This window comes from Emydura macquarii, unplaced genomic scaffold (genome assembly GCF_026122565.2).
Source record: "Emydura macquarii macquarii isolate MOO-44397 ecotype Brisbane River unplaced genomic scaffold, CSIRO-AGI_Emac_v2 contig_2417, whole genome shotgun sequence".
Taxonomy (NCBI): Eukaryota; Metazoa; Chordata; order Testudines; family Chelidae; genus Emydura; species Emydura macquarii.
Genome location: NW_027132554.1, coordinates 3,276,193 through 3,294,260, shown reverse-complemented (window position 1 = coordinate 3,294,260; position 18,068 = coordinate 3,276,193). Strand labels below are relative to the sequence as shown.

General features: G+C 58.1%; 1 protein-coding gene across 1 annotated transcript; it reads left to right on the top strand.

Annotated features, from left to right (window-relative positions):
• LOC137162014 (ectonucleoside triphosphate diphosphohydrolase 8-like) lies at positions 1–18,068 on the top strand. The gene is made up of 10 exons (XM_067561569.1): positions 1–94; positions 5,333–5,470; positions 6,107–6,224; positions 8,320–8,470; positions 9,161–9,320; positions 9,922–10,152; positions 12,139–12,405; positions 13,823–13,933; positions 15,227–15,364; positions 17,614–18,068. The coding sequence occupies exons 2-10, from the start codon at positions 5,345–5,347 to the stop codon at positions 17,824–17,826; spliced, it is 1,515 nt and encodes a 504-aa protein (XP_067417670.1). The 5' UTR covers positions 1–94; positions 5,333–5,344; the 3' UTR covers positions 17,827–18,068.

The following is an 18,068-nucleotide window of genomic DNA, read 5'->3' as shown; positions in this document are numbered from 1 at the left end:
GGTGAGCGGGGCCGGCGGCGGCGCTGCGGATCCCCGCGGGAGGCGAGGCGAGGCGAGGCGAGGCGGCGGCTCCGCAGTCGCACGTGGCCGGCAGGTAAGGCGTGCGGCGCGGCAGGTCGGTGCCTGGGGCCGCTCGTTTCCCAGCATCTCAGCAGACGGGGCAGCCCGGCGCGATGCGGGGCGAGCTGCGGGCCCGGCCCCCTTCGGCTCCCGCACACCCCGTCGGGTGGGGGCGGCCGGACAGGCTCGGCCCGGGGCCCGGCTGCATCCAGCGGAGGGGCGGGACCGGGACCCCGCCGGGTGTGTGGGCAGCCGGGGTGCTCGGCCCCCACAGCGGGCCGCCTGTCTCCGGACCGGCGGGGGCGCCCAGGCTGTCCTGTCCTGTCCTGTCCTGCCGGCGCTGCATCGCTCTTGTAACGGGAATGTTGTGTTAGCCTGTGTAGGGCCGATCCCCTGTGAATTGTGTGGTGGTGTTGTCTGAGTTGTGCTAGCACCCAGGAGCCCCAGAGTGCCTGGCCCTATGGAAATAGAGAAGAAGGACGCAGTCTCTGCCCTAGAGAGCTTACAATCCAAGGAACCTGGCCGTGTCAATTTCCTGTGGCAGTGAGTTCCACAGGCCAGCTGTGTGAAGAAGTGTTTGCTTCTGTCTGTTTTGAATTTGCCACCTTTTAACCTAGCCTATGTTAAATTTAACATTCAAGCCTGGATCTCTTTAGATCATCCCATCTATCTCCTTGGGGCCAGTGCAGGGTTGTTTCGATAATTCACCATTTAGTGCCTTGTCCTATCTACTTTGAAAGTTCAAAATAAGTGGGGCTGCCTTGGGAGACCTCTCTGGTTCTGAATCCACACAGCGACTTTACAGCTTTGCTTGGACCAACGGGTGCAGAGACTGAAAGAAATAGCTGGTTCCAGGAGCAGCAGTGTGAAGGCGAACCCAGCACCCATTAGAAACAACTATTCAGCACATGCAGGGTTGACAGGTCAAGGGGCGAGGGTGCTAAGCCATGCTGTGCAGGGAAAGGACACGGAGACGTTGCCGTTCCATGTTGCCAAGAAATAATAGACGGACTCCCCCACGTAGGAAAGCGCTATCTATACCTCTCCTCAGGGGCGTGTGCAGGAACTGAAATTTGACCCCTTTTGGAGGGGCACATTCTCGCTCTTCCCCCCCCCCCCCAACACCCCGAGAGGAGCTTGCTCTCCCTCCATCCTGGCCCTGGCCCCTGCCCCAGAAGGAAATCACTCTCCCCCGGTGGCCCCGGAGGAGTTCTGTGCCCCTGAGGATTGTTGGGAGGCCCATACCCCTACTTGTTCACACTCCTGCCTCTCACCCTAAACTCCTCTGACCACTCAGAGGCATCAGTGAAAGGCAGCCCCGGCTCTCCAGCATCCTGCAGGTTGTCTAACGAAGATTGGAGTCAGGCGTCTCCTAGCCTGCAAGGTCACTGCCCGAGTGGTAAATGTCTAGGGGTGGGGTGGGAAGGAGAGAGGGCTGTTGTTTGTTGTTATCTGTAGGTACCACAGCAGCACCTCAAGGCCTTAGCCAGGATAGGGAGTCCGTTGTGCTAGGAGCTGTACAAACAGTCAGACAATCCATGCCCCAGAGAGCTCACAATCGGAACAGACCAGACAGACGCAGGGTGGGAGCAGATTCCTTCCCTGAGATCACACCCCAAACCCAGATCTGCTGGGCCACGGCACCACACCACTTCTCCTGGTGCCATCTTTGCTTTGGGCGTTTCACAGGGTCCTGTCTCCACCTCCATCCTCTTCCCAGCAGAAGCTGCATGGACTCCACTGGGTGTGCTCTCCATGACGCTTTATTTCAGTTCCCTTCTCCAGTATCACCACAGCCTCCTGTGCTCACTGCCGAGGTTTAGGCCCTCTCAGCAGGACCCGAAGGGAACAGATCTCCCCACCCTAAGGCTTCTTACGGCTAGACTGCGCTAGCCCTGTTCCTCCCTCCTGCCCTCTCCCCTGCATCTCCTTCCGGTGCCTCTTCTACCAGCCCGGGGCTGATGGGGCCGGTTGGGTTCTTACCCACCAGCCTCTCCTGGGGCACTGCTTAGCCTCTCGCTGACGGGTGTGCAGGCTCGCCGACCCACGCCCTGCCCTCTGTCACAGGGGGCGTCGTTAGCGCCCAGGGAGGCTCCGGCTCCGGTTACGGGGAGAGGAGTTTTCAGGGTCCCGGTTTGTTTCCCTGCACAGCATCTCACTTCCTCCTGGGGGAGGTTAGCAGGGTGGGCGATGGGAGGAGCACGTGGAGACTCTGCCTGTGCTTGCGCTGCCTCCGGCTGCCAGCTCTGGGGGTCGGTTTGGTGAGGAGGATTCGGACACGCCAAACCTACCTCAGACCAGGGCCAGGCTCAGACACGTCACTGAGAGCTGCCGTTCCCAGGAAGGCCTGGCTTTGGGGTGGGTAACCAGGGCAGATGCCGACATCTGGAGCTGCCCTATCGTTTGGCCAGTTTTGGTTTTTTCCCCCTCTTTGGGCGGTAAAACATCTCGGACCGGCCCTGTTCCCACGTACGTCAGCTGTCTAGCACCTCAGCAGAGCAAGGGCCAAGCTCAGCCCGGGAGTGAGTGACATCATTCCTGTTGACTTGAGCCGCCACTTCACACTCCTGGCCATGGCTGGGGACTCCAGGGCCCGTGCAATGCCGCCGGGGCACTCCCGTGGGCTTGGGTCAGGCTGACGGAAGCTGCTGGGTTGTGAGTTGGTACGATACCTCTGCCAGGCCCCACACACAGTGGGTGCTGGAGAAAAAGTGACTTCTCCCAATAGCTCCTGCTCAGCCTTAACTCGGGAAGCCCAGGGGTCTAACTAGATGGGAGACCATTGCAGTGGTTTGGATCTGCTGTGCTATGAGTGTGGTAAATGTTGGCTTTCTAATGCTGCCAGCTGGGATTGGTGACACGACCGAGTCACACAGCTCTGACTGCAATCAGAATTCCCCCAAAGTCTGGGGGATATTTATTTGGATTGTGGTAGTGCTAGGAGGGCCCAGTCCAGATTGGGGCTGCGTTGTGCCAGGTACTGTACAAACACAGAGGAAGATGTAAGTGTAAGACCTGTAAATCTTACACCCTGCAAGGGCAATTGACACGCAGAAGGTGGGAGAGAGGGATTCAGTCACATTTGGGACCCAAGATTTTGGCTAAGGTCCATATCTGAAATCTGTTTACTTTCTCATATGCAAGGCCTTGGAAGAAGGGATCTTATGTGATTGCTCTTTCTTACCCCAAGAGAAATTGGCCTTCGACATTGTTATGTTCAAGGCGAACACATAGAGAAGTTAAATAAAAACATCAAATACTCTTGCTGGAGGGTTGCAGAATAGCACAACTTTTATTCTTAGAATCCAGAGGGCCAACATAGAGTAACCTAAAACAGAGAGAGACAAAGCAGGCTGCTCCCTGGGGCAGCGAGGCACAATTTACCCCTCCTTTCTCTTTTCAGACTGACTGATCACATGCTTCCCCACAGAGCCTCCTACCTCCAAGCAGGACCAGGAAACCGCCCACTTTTGTGCCTTGTCTACACTTACCGTGATGTGTAGGGTACAGGCGCTACATGTGTAGCTTCATGCGGCAGTGAAAGCAGGCTGCGTCCACACTTGTCACTGGGGTGGATAGCCACATGCAAGAGCGAAAGGCTCCAGCAGGGGGAGGCAGTGGGAAAAAGTTGCTAAAAATAGCAGTGTAGACATGGGAGGTGTGGCTGATAGCGAGGAGGCGGGGTCATTAGAAAACAAATGGCAGGAACAAGGACAATTGGTTCTAAAACATTTTCATTTTCTTCTGGATTCAGATAATGAATATTCCCTTCATGCATCTGTAATTGCTTGTTCCCTCTCTTCCCTTCCTGATCACATCCCTCTCCAGTACTCTCCTTACCTCCCTTTTGCTCTGTTGGCATGTTGCCGTGGGCAGAGAACAAAAAGACCAGAGTGGGTCGAGTAATAACAAAATTACTTTGGGCATAACATCTCAAAAGAAAAGCCCCCCCAGCTGTCGATTAATCCAGTCAGTTCTAAACAGTGTCACACGGCAAAGCGAAGCTTGCTGCTCTCACCCACCCAGACAGCCCCTGACATCCTTAATGTGAAAACTCTTTGACCTGAGCACAGGACTGAGAGCCAGGAACTCCTGGGTTCACCTGTTCCTTCTGAGGCCTGGAATGCTTAATCTCTGTATCCGTTTGTAAAATGAGGGTCCTTCTCCCCACACTGCCTGTGTGTGCGTCTTAAGTCATGAATGTTGTCAAATGCTTTCTTTGCACGTATGCCATTACAAACCTCTCTCTTTTTCTGTATTTAATATATTTTAAACAAAAATCAATCCCTTCCCCAGCTCATAGCCCAAGATCCCATGTGTTTGCCCTCTCTCTCACCAGACCCATCAGCTCTACTGGTCTGGGAGGGGGAGGGCTATGGCATGGAAAATGAATCTAGAAGTGTTGCAAGGTCTTGCACTTGGACTTTGGGCTACAGGCTGGGTGGAGACTCTCTGATACCTGGAGAGCAGAACCTGCAGTAGGGTCCAGAGATGATGAAATTGGTGGACAGTGGGAGTGGGGTGGCATTGCGATTGGCTGGTCTGCTCAAGTTGTTATGCCAAGGACCGAACGCCACTTGAGCTCCGCTGTGCACCATGTGGCATGGAGCAGAAGTAGCAATCACGGTGCAGCCTCTCTGGGCCGGGCCGGGCCTGTGTATTATATTATTTATTGTTATGGGAGCTCTTTCCTCTCTGAGACTACGCTGCTCCTCTCTGCACCAAAGCACACAGCCAGGGTCATCTTGTTTTCTGTGCCATCAGATGTACAATTGCTCAAATAATATGTAGGTACATAATTCAGGTCCATCAAAGGTTGTTACAAGGAGGCAGGAGTAGAATTGTTCTCCTTAACCTCTGAGGCCAGGACAAGAAGCAATGGGCTAACATTGCAGCCAGAGCGGTTTAGGATGGACATTAGGAAAGACTTCCTGACTGGCAGGGTAGGTAAGCACTGCATTGCCTGCGGAGGCTGTGGAGATTGGAGGTTAAGAGCAGGCTGGACAGACACCTGTCAGGGATGGTCTTGTCTTGAGTGCAGGCGACTGGGTTAGATGACCTTTCGAGGTCCCGTCCAGTCCTACGATTCTGTGATTCTATGATTATATATGCTTGTGATGCTGGAAACAGACTCACTGGAGCAGTGATAGGCTTAATGGGATGCTTTAGCCACCCTTGTCCTGAACTATCTCTAGGAACAATTCTGGGAACAGGCTGGAAAGCAGGAGGATGGGGGGTGTTTGTCCTGACACAGCTTCTGCTTTGCTCACAGATTGGCGCAGAAATGTTAAAGCACCCGTTAAGGTGGGATGCCAAGTGCCTTCTCGCAGGGGCTGCAGCTTCAGGAATAGTTACCCTCATCCTCATCCTGGTCCAAGTGAAGGATGTTTATCTACCTGCAAGAACCAAGGTAGGTGCAGTTGCTAGACTCGAGTATATGGTCTGCAGTGAATGATACAAAGAGCTCTGCTAGCTGTGTGGGTTTTGATAGCCCGTTAGAAATAAAGCCACATCCTTTTGCATCCCCCCAGCCTTTTTTGTGTCATCCTGTCTATAGTGGTTCTGCTGCGTGACTAAATTCGTTTCTCTTGACCTTTATTTCTCCTTTCTCTTTTCAGAACTCTTGAGCATCTTGTATGTTTCCTCTCCTCTGTTCTTCTTCCCGCGGTTTCACGTTCCTTCCTAGTTGTCTCTTTCATCCCTGCTTTTCGATGACTGTTGTAAAACTACCACTTCCTGATTTTCCAGCCTCCAATATCTGTGAACAGGTCCACGGGTTTGAGCCATTTCACGGGTGTCTCCCAACTCCTGAATTTCACTGAAGGGGCGTGAGACTTGCTGTTTCACAGCTCACTTCCCTTTCCACCTTGTAACTTTCTCTAACTGCAAAACCCAAGGGAAAGAAACAAAGGCCTGGTTAAAGCCAGGTTAGAAGTTGAAGCCTGACAGTGCGGTTCTTTGTACGCAAGAGCTAAGAACACATACAGCACCCTTGTGCTGCCGTGCGCGCGCTCTGACCCCTGTCGCCTCCTGACTCCTCCTCCAGTACGGGATGGTGTTTGACGCCGGCTCCTCGCACACGGCTCTCTACATCTACCAGTGGCCGGCGGATAAGGAGAACAGCACTGGCATTGTGAGCCAGGTCGAGGCCTGCACGGTACAAGGTCAGTCAGCTGTTTCTCTCCCTCTCTCTCTCACCCTTATGCCCTCCCCTTGGCTGTGTGTTCGTGTGTAGAGAAATGTGTGTGGAAATCCTTCTGCCAGGGGCAAAGGTTGCTGTGCTGTTTACGGCCAGGCACTTGGATTAGCCCTGACACCTAGCACTACACCCTTCTGTCTGCACCTCTGTGTTCTCAGGGCCCCATTCATCCCTGGTGAGTTGCCCCAGGGGAGAATTTAATCACTGACGTTCTAGGTGGGGCACTCACTCATTTATTGCAGGTGGACTTTGCTCCGTTAGTTACCTGCAATAAAGCGCCATGGACCCACGATTGCAAGGTGGAGGCTGAACTGTCCCCACACCTCTGGGCCCTGGACAGACCTGCAAAATCCAAAATGGTGCCACAGGGCAGGAGTGAGTGTGATGCTCCCCCATTGCCCGGGACACCTCCCCCCTCCCTTAGACTCTGCTAGGCAGAGAGCAGGAGTGACCCCAGCTGTGCTGTAAAATGCAGAGGGGAGCGAGATGTGCCCAAACGCGGCCGCAGGCTTTGGGGAAGGCCTGGCTGCATTCAAGCTCTGTGTCGTGGTGGTGGGCAAAGCCCAGGAGGGACGGGTGTCCTGTTGCCCAGCTGTCAGGCAGGAACAGCCTTTCTCACCATGCTCTGCTGTAGGGGTGTCATTTCCTAAGGGGCCAGGAGGACAGTCCCCCCCAGACCTTGCTTTGCCCCTCACCGACTTTCCCTAGGTCTGTACGCTTCACTGCCCGCACCCCCGACTTTGCAGGGTATACAGGTAATGTTCTCTGTGCTGACACAACCGTGTCCCCACCCCTCTGACACCCCTGCCCTGGTACCTGCACCCAGTCCTGGCCACTGCCCGGAAACACAGAGGTAGGGGCACCATGACAAGTCTCAGTGGCTCAGCATGAGATTTGGGTTGGTTTCTGTGGCCCTTCCCGCGACCCCGAACTCCCCAGGGTGGGGCGGAGGGTTGGGAACATGCCGCTCTGGGACCTGGGTGTGGGCCAGGACAAGGCTTTGGGGCCCGGCAGGGATTTGTGCCTGTGCTGTGTGAAACACCTTCCATGCTCCCCCAGGCTGGGAGTGAGAGACAGCACGCGCAAGGGAGGAGAGCTGGGAAAGCGGATGGACAACAACAGGCCCCAGGTGACAGGAGGCCCCCGGCAAAGCTCCAGCATGATCCCTTCTGGCAGACTCTGGTGTCTGGAGCTTCCTTTCCACTATCCCTCTGCCCTGCCCCTCCACTCGGCCCAGCCTGGGCGCTGTCGCTGCAGAGGGGGAGGCAGCTTGCAGGCCGTGCGGGGGATGCACGGTGCTTAAAGGAGGCAGAAAGGGGCTGCTCAGTCATGGAGGCACAATGGGGCAGCCTCCAATGCTGCGGGGCCCCTGGCAGATGTCTTTGCCTTAGGCAAGCCCTGGAGCAGGGAGGAGGGATGGCCAAGGGAGGCCAGACCTGGGCACTGGTGGCATGGCGCGGCACCCGGACTGTCTGCAGCCCGGCTGTGTCTCTGGGTGCTCTGTGCACCCTGGCGATGACTTCCACATGTCAGGCCTGGTCCCGAGAGAAGTGTGAGCTTCTGGGAGGCTTGCATCTTTCCGTGGGTTGCAGAGAAGAGATTGATTAACTGGCCGCCGCGAGAACTGAACCTCGCCACGCGTGGTCCCGGTGCTGACAGGGCCCCACAGCTGGGCACAGAGGCAGGTGTAATGGGCAGAGGTGCCTGGAAGGTGCCGGCCCCGCTGCAGGTCAGCAGGTGCCTGGCTCTGGCCGTAGGGCATCCTGCAAGTGGGCAGTGCGGTCCAGTGAGTTAGTATTGACATAGCCCGGCACGGTCCCTTGAAGACTGACCAGCCCCCAGGGAGCCAGCAGCAGGTCACGGGTGTCTGGTCGCTGCCCCGCATCAGAGCCCCGCACTAGCAGCTGTTTCCTTGCTCCTCTTCCCTGCGTGCTGACGTGAGCTTCGCTCCGAGCTCTCCAGCCCCAGGGAGCCGGGCCAGGGCTCCGGGAGCGTTTCCAGTCGCTGGCTCACGGCTCTGGCTCCATCTGGCTCTCACTGGGCCGGGTGCTTTGTTCCAGGACCTGGGATCTCCAGTTATGCTGACGACCCCGCTAAGGCCGGAGCCAGCCTGACGGCCTGTCTGGACAAGGCCATGACGATCATCCCCGCCGAGCGCCAGAGAGAAACGCCCACCTACCTCGGCGCTACCGCGGGCATGCGGCTGCTGAGGTACCCGGCGTGACTGAGGACGGCAGCTCCGCACAGGGAGAGGCCGGTTCCCCCCGGCGCACAGGCCTGCTCTCTAGTGACAGCCGCACGGGCCTCCTGCGGGGCTGACTGGTGACAGCAGCAATGGCTTGGGGGGCTGAGCCTGAGGTTCAGCACAAGTTCAAACCCTGCAGGGCCGACCTAGCGCCTCGCCCCGCCCAGGTCACGCACCGCAGCTCTGTCTGCGGAGTCTTTAGCTCCCAGCCCACTGCCCTGCACAGATGGGAACATTTCCCACTGCTAAACTCACCCTCCTGCAGCCTGTGCCCCTGCTGCCTTCCCTCACCCCCGCGTGGGCTGCCTGCCAGAGGTGTGTAAGCACCGATACATGTGCTGGGGGTCTGTCAGAATCAGCCTGTCTAGGTGCTTGTAGGGCTCTTCTCACCGGGGCGATGGGAGGAGATGCCGTGGACGTTTTCAGTGTAAGCGCTAGAAACCTGTCATTAAGCATCAGCCACGTTCCTGTTCTGTTCCTGGCAGAGCTGGCTGCGGAGTTGGTGGCGTGTCCCTTCACTCCCCCAATTCGCACTTATCGGGACGAGGCTCACATTTAGGGTTTTTTATTATGCCTCTGGGATGGGATTAGATTCGTGCCATGCCGCGCCATATCCATCAGCGGCCCAGTGGAATCTCTCGCCTTCCCATTCACAGGGAGCAGAACAGCACAAAAGCCGACCAGCTCTTTGCAGAGGTCTCCAAGACCATCCGGCAGTACCCTGTAGATTTCCGTGGTGCTCGGATCCTCACTGGGAATGAGGAAGGATCCTTTGGCTGGATCACGATCAACTACCTGCTGGAGACGCTCGTCAAGGTCAGCCAGACAGGGAAAGGGGAAGGAATAACCTTGGCCGGGCTGGGCTGCTCCTTTTCTAGGGGAAATGGGTCCAATGCGGAGCCAACACGATGGCTCTGGGAAGCCCTGCTCATTCCCCTGACCTGCTCCCTTCTCTGGCTCTTATCATCTCAGCTGTGGGGGGAGGGGGTGGATCCAGGGCTCTGGAAGCTGGAATTTGGGTCCCTGACACCCCTGACATGGGACCAAATCCCTCGCAAGAAGAGCTGGTGGTTCTTTTCCTGGGGGCGCGCTGGTGTCTCTCCCTGTTGGGGAATCCTTCCAGTAGCTTCAGCTGCAGTCAGCAGCACTTCCATGGCGAGAGGGGCTGGAGGAGGCCTTGTCCCATGCCAGCCGTCTGCTTTGGATGAGACAGGAAGTCTAGATACCTGGCGGAAAAGACCCCCTGAATGGGAGCTGGTCTCCCAGGCCCCCCATCCTAGCGCAAGAGTCATGGACCCTGTTCACACACACACACTCCCTTGCTCAGTCTGTGATGCTGCCTCCCCCGCTTCTCCCCGGCTGCTGTTCGTAGATCCATGAGCCGGTGGTGAATTAACTCCTCCTGTGGTGGGGGCAGTTCTCCTTCACAGGGCACTGGATACACCCAGAGGCAGCTGAGGTTGTGGGAGCGCTGGACCTCGGAGGAGCCTCGACCCAAATAACCTTTCACCCCGGTCGTGCCATTGAGGACAACCACACTGAAGTCCTCTTCAGGCTGTATGGGACCAACTACTCGGTTTACACCCACAGCTACCTCTGCTACGGAGCAAGCCAAGCCTTGAAGAAGCTGATGGCCTCCCTCAGAGAGGTATTCTGCTTAACCTGCCCATTCCCTCGTCCCCACCCCTGTGGGCTCCCTGATTGCAATGGGTTGCACGTGGCCGTTAGGGCTACGGCACCGCTGGCCGGCAGTCCAGCAAACCTCGTCAGAACTTGGCCCTTCATAGAATCCCAGCTGTGCCGGTCGGCTGCTTTCCCCTTTGCTCCCCGCGGGGCAGGGACGTGTGAGCCCTGTGCATGCAGCAGGGACACAGGTTGAGAGGAAGGGCAGAGCTGAAGACATTCCCTCTGATTTGCAGTACCCAGCCGGAGGTGCCTCTGGCCTCGTTTTCAGAGATGAGTGGCACCTGCATCTCCCTTGGACTTCAGCTAGGACTGGGGGCGCCAGGCATCTCTGCAGGCCTGGCTGGAGGGTGGTTCAGGTTGGGCCCCAAACATAGGGGCTGTGTGTGAGTGTCGGCTCCCAGCGGCTTCTCCTACGCTCCTGGAGGAGCCAGTGGCTGAGGTGGGATCTGAGCTTGAGTCCTCGTGGCGCTTTACTCTAGGCAGGGATTTGTGTGCAGCTCTGAGCTGTACCCAGCTCCGTGGATAACATCAGCGGGGCAGGCTCTGTATGGCCCTGCGGGGTTTAACTTCCAAGGCAGTGTCTGCGGGCCGCAGGGCGCGTGGAGCCTGTGCCGGGCTCGCTGCATGGGGGAGAGGCGCAGGGAGACTAGATGTCCTTTCGGTCTGTACCAGCGGCTCTCTGTAACTGGAGACTGGCCCTGGGGCGTGTGCATGGGACCCAGCGCCCCGTGGCACGGCTTCGGTTGCGCAGCAGAAGCTGACAGTCTGTGAGGTCGGAAGGGATCATTGTGATCTAGTCTGGCCTCCGGCTGCCCACAGCTCCTGTGGCCGCTCAGCGGCAGCGTTTCCTGTAAGAGGAAGCCTGCTCGGTCAGGGGACAGACAGCGGATCGGGGAGGGCCTGAGCAGGGGCTTTTAGCAGCCGGCAGCCAAAGGCCTTGCAGGGGACCCCTGAAGGGGCTGGGTTAGAGCCTCGGCAGGAGATACTGCCAGCAGGCCCTCGCTTTCAGGAAGGTGCGGCAGAGTCTGTGTGGGATGCGGCCAGCTGAGGTGATGCTGAAATTCTGCGGCTGGTGGGTTTTATCTGACGCAGCCAGCCCACGAGCTGTGCCTGGCTTGCTGGCTTCTGTTCCTCTGACAAGTTGGGTGAAGAAACCATGAGAAACACTGGGCAAAATGTCGGAGTGTGCAGAATACTGTTTGAATGGATCCGGGCCTGCCCTTGGCTTTTGGCTCTTCCGCCTTCTCCCCCTGCTGCCCCCTTTGAGTCAGCGACTCTAGCACTAAGTGACCTGACAGGACAGAGGCGCCTGCATGAGACTGCCCATTCAACTGCACACATACAGACCGCGGGATCCATGGCAAAGCCAGCGCTGCCCCTGCCTTAGGATCCGCGCTGCTCGCTCCGTTGAGGAGTGTCTGGATGGTCCTGAAGCTGCATGGTCACCCATAGAGTACCACAGGAACTCTGCCCCGGCCTTTCCCAGTCTCCTCACGGAGCCAGGCCGGGGTGTGCAGGGCAGTGATTGTGTGGGTGCAGAAGGGGAGGAATGCAGCGCATTCATGTCGAGGGGCTGTTCCAAGCCAGCCCTCCTCCTGCTGTGCGTAGACCCACAGGGGCAGAGCGGAGCAGGGGGTGCTGTTCAGACCCTTCTTGATTTCTTTCCTCCTCATCCAACAGTCTAATTCCTGCAGCCGCATAGTGCTCTTGCGGGAGGGGAGATCACAGCTCTGAATGGGCCCAGAACGGGAAGGGAACGTTCCCCCCAGCAGGATTCAGGAGAAAAGCCAGAGCACCTAGGGACAGGCAGCACCTTGGCGCTAGCCTCTGCTTTCTCCTCTGTGGGATGTCCCAGACTAACAGGTCTGGCTGGTGTGTGAGGTGAGGGGGAAGGGGGTTGGCTGTTTTCCCAAGCCTGAGCGCTGCTAATGGGTTCCCCTCCCTCTAGGAGAACCTCACCTCTCAGCAGATATCCCACCCGTGCTACCCGCGTGGCTACCAGGAGAACATCACCGCCGCTGCCCTGTATGACAGTCCCTGCGTCCCAGCGCCGGCTACACACGGCCCCAGTCAGACCCTCTCGGTGAGGGGCACAGGGACCCCAGCGGAGTGCAGGAGCGCCGTCCAGAAACTCTTCAACTTCACAGCCTGTGGGGCCAACAGGACGTGCGGGTTCAACGGGGTCTACCAGCCGCCGGCGCACGGGCAGTTCTTTGTAAGGGCGCGTTCCCATCCCTTCTAGCCGGCTACCGCAGGGCGGGAGCCATGTTCTGAGTCTTCATGCTGGCTGCGGGCCCCGGATACCCTGGGGGAGGGTGCTGCCTGGGGAAATTCCTCTTAGTGCTAATGGAGATGAGGGTCCTGGGGTCTGTGCTGCTGGCCTGCGCTGGACCCCACTGCTGCGTCTACACTGCTGTTTGTAGCCAGGCTAGTGTGGGTAAACCTGCCTAAGCCCCGGTCCCTCCTCCGGCATCCCCTGTGGGTAAACCAGGCTGGTTTTCAGTTTAGCTTACATTGATGAGGAATCGTCTCTTAACCTGCAGCCGGTGTCCCCTGAGCCAGCTCCGTTTCAGTTCCCACCGTGTGATGGGTCCCATCTAGGCAAGGAAGCGGCTCCCGCTTTGCAGCATTGGTGCCACCCAGACGTGGTGTGGGCGTGTGGCTAGGCAGGTCCCAGGGACGTTTCTGGCCTGGCGCCTGTCCTGAGCGACGGCCCAGCGCCCCTCTTGTTGGGAGGCTTCCAAGCACGGTGCTCACATGGCTCCCACCCAGAGGGTGTGGACCAATAGCCCTCCCTCCCCCGGTGTGAACGCTGCTGTGCGTGAAAGCCAGGCTCCACTGCCCCCTTCCACGCCAGTCCCAAACCTCTCTGATCTGCAGGTCTCCCCTAGGGAGAGGCTAGTGCGTGTTTCCGGATGCCAGTGTTCCCTCTGCTCGGCGTCTCGGTGGCTTGGTGCCTCTGTCCCTGCCTGCTCTCAGCTGAACCCCTCCTGCCCCGCTCACCAGCTCCCACTCCCAGATCAGACCCGTGCAGCATGAGCTGTTCAGAGATTCTGGAAGAGCTGGACAGACACATGCCCATTTCTCCTCTTGCCCACCCACGCACCCGTTGGATTCTAGTCCAGCACTGCCTGTGTGAGGTGGAGGCTGCATCGCATGCACGTAACCCCTGTCATTAGATTTTACCTACAGCTCTGGGTGTTGCAAGAGAACCCGCTGAAAGAATTGGAGAACTCGTGGGGTTCTCTGGGCTCAGTTCTCTGAGCTCAAGAGAATCACAAAGCGAGACCCTAGGAAGCTTGCGCTGTCCTCTCTGCCCAGCAGCTCTTGGTGAGAACAGCATGTTTACCTGGGACAGCCGGACAGTGGTTCAGCTAGTGTGTTCAGATCCCCAGCTAGTTACCTGCCAGCTGGGGCTGGAGAGTCCCCAGGTCCATCGCTCTGCATCACTGGCACTATTTGCATGGCCAGAGGAGGGTGGGAGAATCCCCCAGACACCCTGCATCACTTTCTGTTGCTGCCTCCTTTTGGTTGGGAGAGCTGGAAGCTGGCTTAGGGAGCCTGCGGTACAGGGTCGCCGAGGGCTGGCTTCTTGGTTAACCCACTTTGTTTCTTGTTTTAAACATCCCAAGGCCTTTTCCGGATTTTTTTCCATCTTCCACTTTCTGAACCTGACGGGCGGGCAGCCCCTGGGTGACGTCAATGCCACCATCGAGCGCTTCTGTGCTAAAAGCTGGAAGGAGGTGAGACCCCCATTAGCAGTCGCCAGCGGTGTCGTGTCAGGCCTGAATAGGGTAGCTAGATGCTCCAGGGTACCGTTAGCAGGCTGGGGTTCTCCTTGCACTGGGGTAACCCCTCCCAAGCACAGGAGTATTCTGCAAGGCAGTGGGAGCTTTCGCTTGGGCAGAAAGATGGGAGACAAATCTGCAGGCTTCTGGTTTCCAGATTGGGCTGGCATTTCTCACCCCAAGCACTGGGTTTGCTGAAGTCCAGCTGGCGTGTTGCTCACCAGTGGTCTGCAGAGCATGTCCCGATGGTGTGTGCACCTGCGCCTGCTGCAGTGGTGAATTATTTCTCCCTCTCCAAGCAGTCATGCCTCTCACTAGGTTTCCAGAGGCTTAAACCCCGGCTCCTCTCAGTGCCTCTTGCACTGTCTGGCGCAGGTGTAAATTCAGCCTGCTCAGATTTGCTGCTGGGGGACAGTGAGCTGAGAGGAGGGCAGGAGAAGACGGAGCAGCGGGAGCTGCAGAGAGCAAGAGGAGAGGAAATTGCAAAGCCCTTTCTATAGCAAGGAGAGGAGACAGAAAGCCAACGGCCACAGAGCTGGCGCCGGCAGTGACTGTGCTGGCTTCATAAAAGGAGCCACTTTCCACCTTGACTCGTTCCGTGAGCCTGGTTACTTGTGTGGGTGACCCAATGCCGTAGCGCAGGGTCTGTGGGGGGCTGGGGGAAGGAGGAGGGCAGGCCCCTCTGAGTCTCTGTGTTGTGAAGGGATCTGAGATACTGCCGCAGAGATTTGTCTGCTGGTGGCTGGAAGCTGCGAGGGTAAGCAAGCCCTAGGAGAGACCTCCCCTGGAGAAGCCCTGTGGCCTGGCGCTTCTCCTCACACACAACCTGGGTAGCAGATCATTCCCCTGCCCTCCCACGGGGAGACTCTGCCGGGCCCCAAGGCCTGAGGGCCTCGGCCAGTTTTGCCAGCGGGCAGAGCAGAGGCTCCTTCCAGTGAGTGCAGGGTGGAGCTGCGAGGGTGGCAGGCTGCATGCCTAGGGATCAGTGCGTGCGCTGCCCCTGCTGAAATCCCCAGCCTGGATCTGGCAGTGACTGAAATCTGTCCCCACTGGAGTCTAGAGCATTCTGGCTGCCTCTGCTGTGAGCCTGGCGTGGGGCTGAACTAGCAGGTGTGTGGGTAGGGCCGGTGGGGCACGGCGCCTCGCTGACGTGTGACTCGCTAGAGTAACGGTACCGAGGGGCAGGCTCCCGACACGGGAACGACAGGGTTGCCCTGAGCCAACCCCCCTCCTGCTGCATGTCCCTAGGTGGAGGAGACGTTTCCTGGGGTGAACAAGACGCACCTGCGGGATTACTGCGCTGCCAGCGTCTACATCCTCACCCTCCTGGTGCAGGGCTACTCCTTTGACAGCCAGACATGGAGCAACATCCACTTCCGCAAGCAGGTAGGACGTTTCCCTGGCACGCTCCACCGCGCGCTGCCTGGGTCACGCGCCCCTGAAACGGCTCTGTCCCCAGCCTGCCGCCGCCCCCTCCCTGCCCCTGCGGGACATCTGCTCCATCAGCGCTCAGATGGGGGAAGTGGAGACAAAGGTCCGGTGGGTGCAGTCTTCACCCCGCTCCTCCAGCCCACCAGGAGTGGGCGATGGCAGAGCTCGGTGGGTCTCAGCCAGGGGCAGGGTGCGCAGAGGTCAGCGTATCTAGCTGGTTGCCCAGCTCCACCACAGGCTGCCTGAAAAGCACTCGCGAAGTCAGTGCGAACTACCGTGTCCCACGGCAGGACTTGTTCACACTGCTCTGCAGGCTGCACGGAGGGGCAGGTCTGAGCGCGAGATCCCGGCCGATTGCTTTTGGAACGATGCCGTCAAAATGAGACAGGAAGCCACGGTTTGGTAGCCGTGGCCAGAACGCTTCTGCGTCTGACTCTGTAAACCCGTCGCTTTTCAGCGAGGTGGAACCTGGGGCACGCAGGACAGGTCAGGCCCCGGAAAGGGACAGTCTGGAGAGGTTCTCGCCTTCCTCACTCCCACTGGGGCAGTGTGGCCTGCTGGGGTTCTCTGGACTGCAGCACTGCTGCCATCTAGTGGCTGACCCGCTACATTGCACAATCCAAATGCAATGGTGTCAGTCTGGAAAGAAGTGGCATTTTGGGTCTGTCTCTCTCCCCATAGCCAAAAAAATTAGGAACTGAAAAGGGCACTTGAGTGACTCTGCCTGCCCCAATTCCCCTGCAGCCAGTGCAGGTTTGTCCCGTCAATGGGAGCTTGTTTGTGCAGTCTGGTGCAGCAGCCCAGCGCCTGTCCCTCAGTTACGCTCGCTTTCCCGTAAATCCAGCCGTGGGGTGGGTGAGATTAACACACGAGGACGCAAGGCAGTCAGGTTGCAGGACTCCAAGTCGTGCCGGTCTGGATTGAAGACCCTGCTGATGGGAGGAGCACTGTCCATCGGGTTAGTAACCCAGCCCCGATGAACGAGTGCAGGGAAGGGGTGTTCAGCAACCTCCCTGCAGGCAGATTAGAGACTAGGATGAACTGTGTGTGTGTTGGAGGAAAGGGCACAATATCCCACAGCTGCCTACTGCCAGGCTCTTGTCCCTTCCTCTGATCCGTCGGGTGCTGGCCACTGCTGGAGACAGAGTACTGGGCCACGTGGACGTTGACGCTGATCCAGTCTGGCACGTCCTGTGCTCTGTTCTGAGACAGCTTCCTGGAGACAGTACGAATGAAGGCTGAGAATCAGTAACTCAGTCCCGCCCCCCGGCTCTGTTTAGATTCCATTCCATTTCTTTGATGCTGGCTCCATTTTCAGTGAGCCACGCAGTTTGGCCCGGCCAGGGCAGCGCTGCATTCGAAGCTGCCAGGCGGGGCGGGAGTTTTCACACGGCAGCAGAGGCTGCGGGAGAGGCGTGGGTGTTGTAGGAGAAGCACATTAGCTGGGTGCTTCTTGAAATGCTCCACGGTGAAATTGCTGACGTTTAATGTGCCACCCTTAGGTTTCAGAATGAACAACCTCCTTGAGAAGAACGAGGCAATTCATGGCTCATAGCTGTTATCGTGGGCTGTGTGCGGGCTCAAAGCCACCATCAGTTACACGCCTCACAGTTTTCTTCCAACTGTGGGGGCGACAAACGTCTTTTAGTTGTTAAAGTTGCGAGTTTCGATTTCAGAGCACAATTCCACAGCATTGGAGAGTGGGGGCGGGTTCTGGGGCCGGGCGAGGGCCGCAGGGCAGGTTCCAGGGACAGGAGAGGACTCTGGGTTTGGCAAGGACTTTGAGGTGGTTTCTGGGGCCGGGTGAAGGCTCCAGGGCAAGCTCTGAGGTGGGTTCCGGGGTCAGGCAATGGCTCCAGGGCCGAGCGAGTGTTCGGGGCTGGGTGAGGGCTCCGGGGCTGGTTCTGGGGCCGGACGATGGCTTCGGGGTGGGCTCCAGGCCAGATGAGGGCTCATGGGTGGGCTCTGGGTTTGGGCAAAGGCCGCAGGACAGGCTTCAGGGCTGGGCGAGGGCTCGGGGGTGGGTTCTGGGGCTCCGGGGTTGGGGACCCATAGAATGAGTACTGACTAATAACCAATGCGCTCTGTATTGCTGCAATTCATGGAAGAAGGCTCTGATTCTGTTCCTCCCCCGCCCAGCAATGCCTGCCTGGGAGCCAGCCTTTGTCCATCCATAACGCGTCTCTTTCTCTCCCTCCTCGCAGGTGGCTAAGGCGGATGTGGGCTGGAGCCTGGGCTACATGCTCAACCTCACCAACACGATCCCCTTGGAGGCTCCCGGCTGGGCGAAAGGGCTGCAGTGGGACCTGTGGGCAGTGGCCGTGGTCACCGCCTGCCTCACGCTGGCCATGATCCTCTGGACACTCCTAGCTCTGAGCCATCAGAGGCGCTTTGCCAACTACGAGACTATGTTGTAACCGGCCAGCGCTGCCAGGAGGATTCACACACATGGCCCATCTGTGTCCCCCCACCGCAGCCAGAGGCAGGGTCGGGTGTGCATGTCTGGTCTGCAGAACAAGCGCTGCCTCTCGGCGCCTGGCAGTAAAATCTGAGTCCGCGAGCTGTGCTCTCTTCCCGGCCCCCACCCCTCATTGGTCAGCAAGGGCCCCTGTGCAAACAAGGTCCATCCTGAGGAGGGCCCTGCTGCAACCGATTCGGT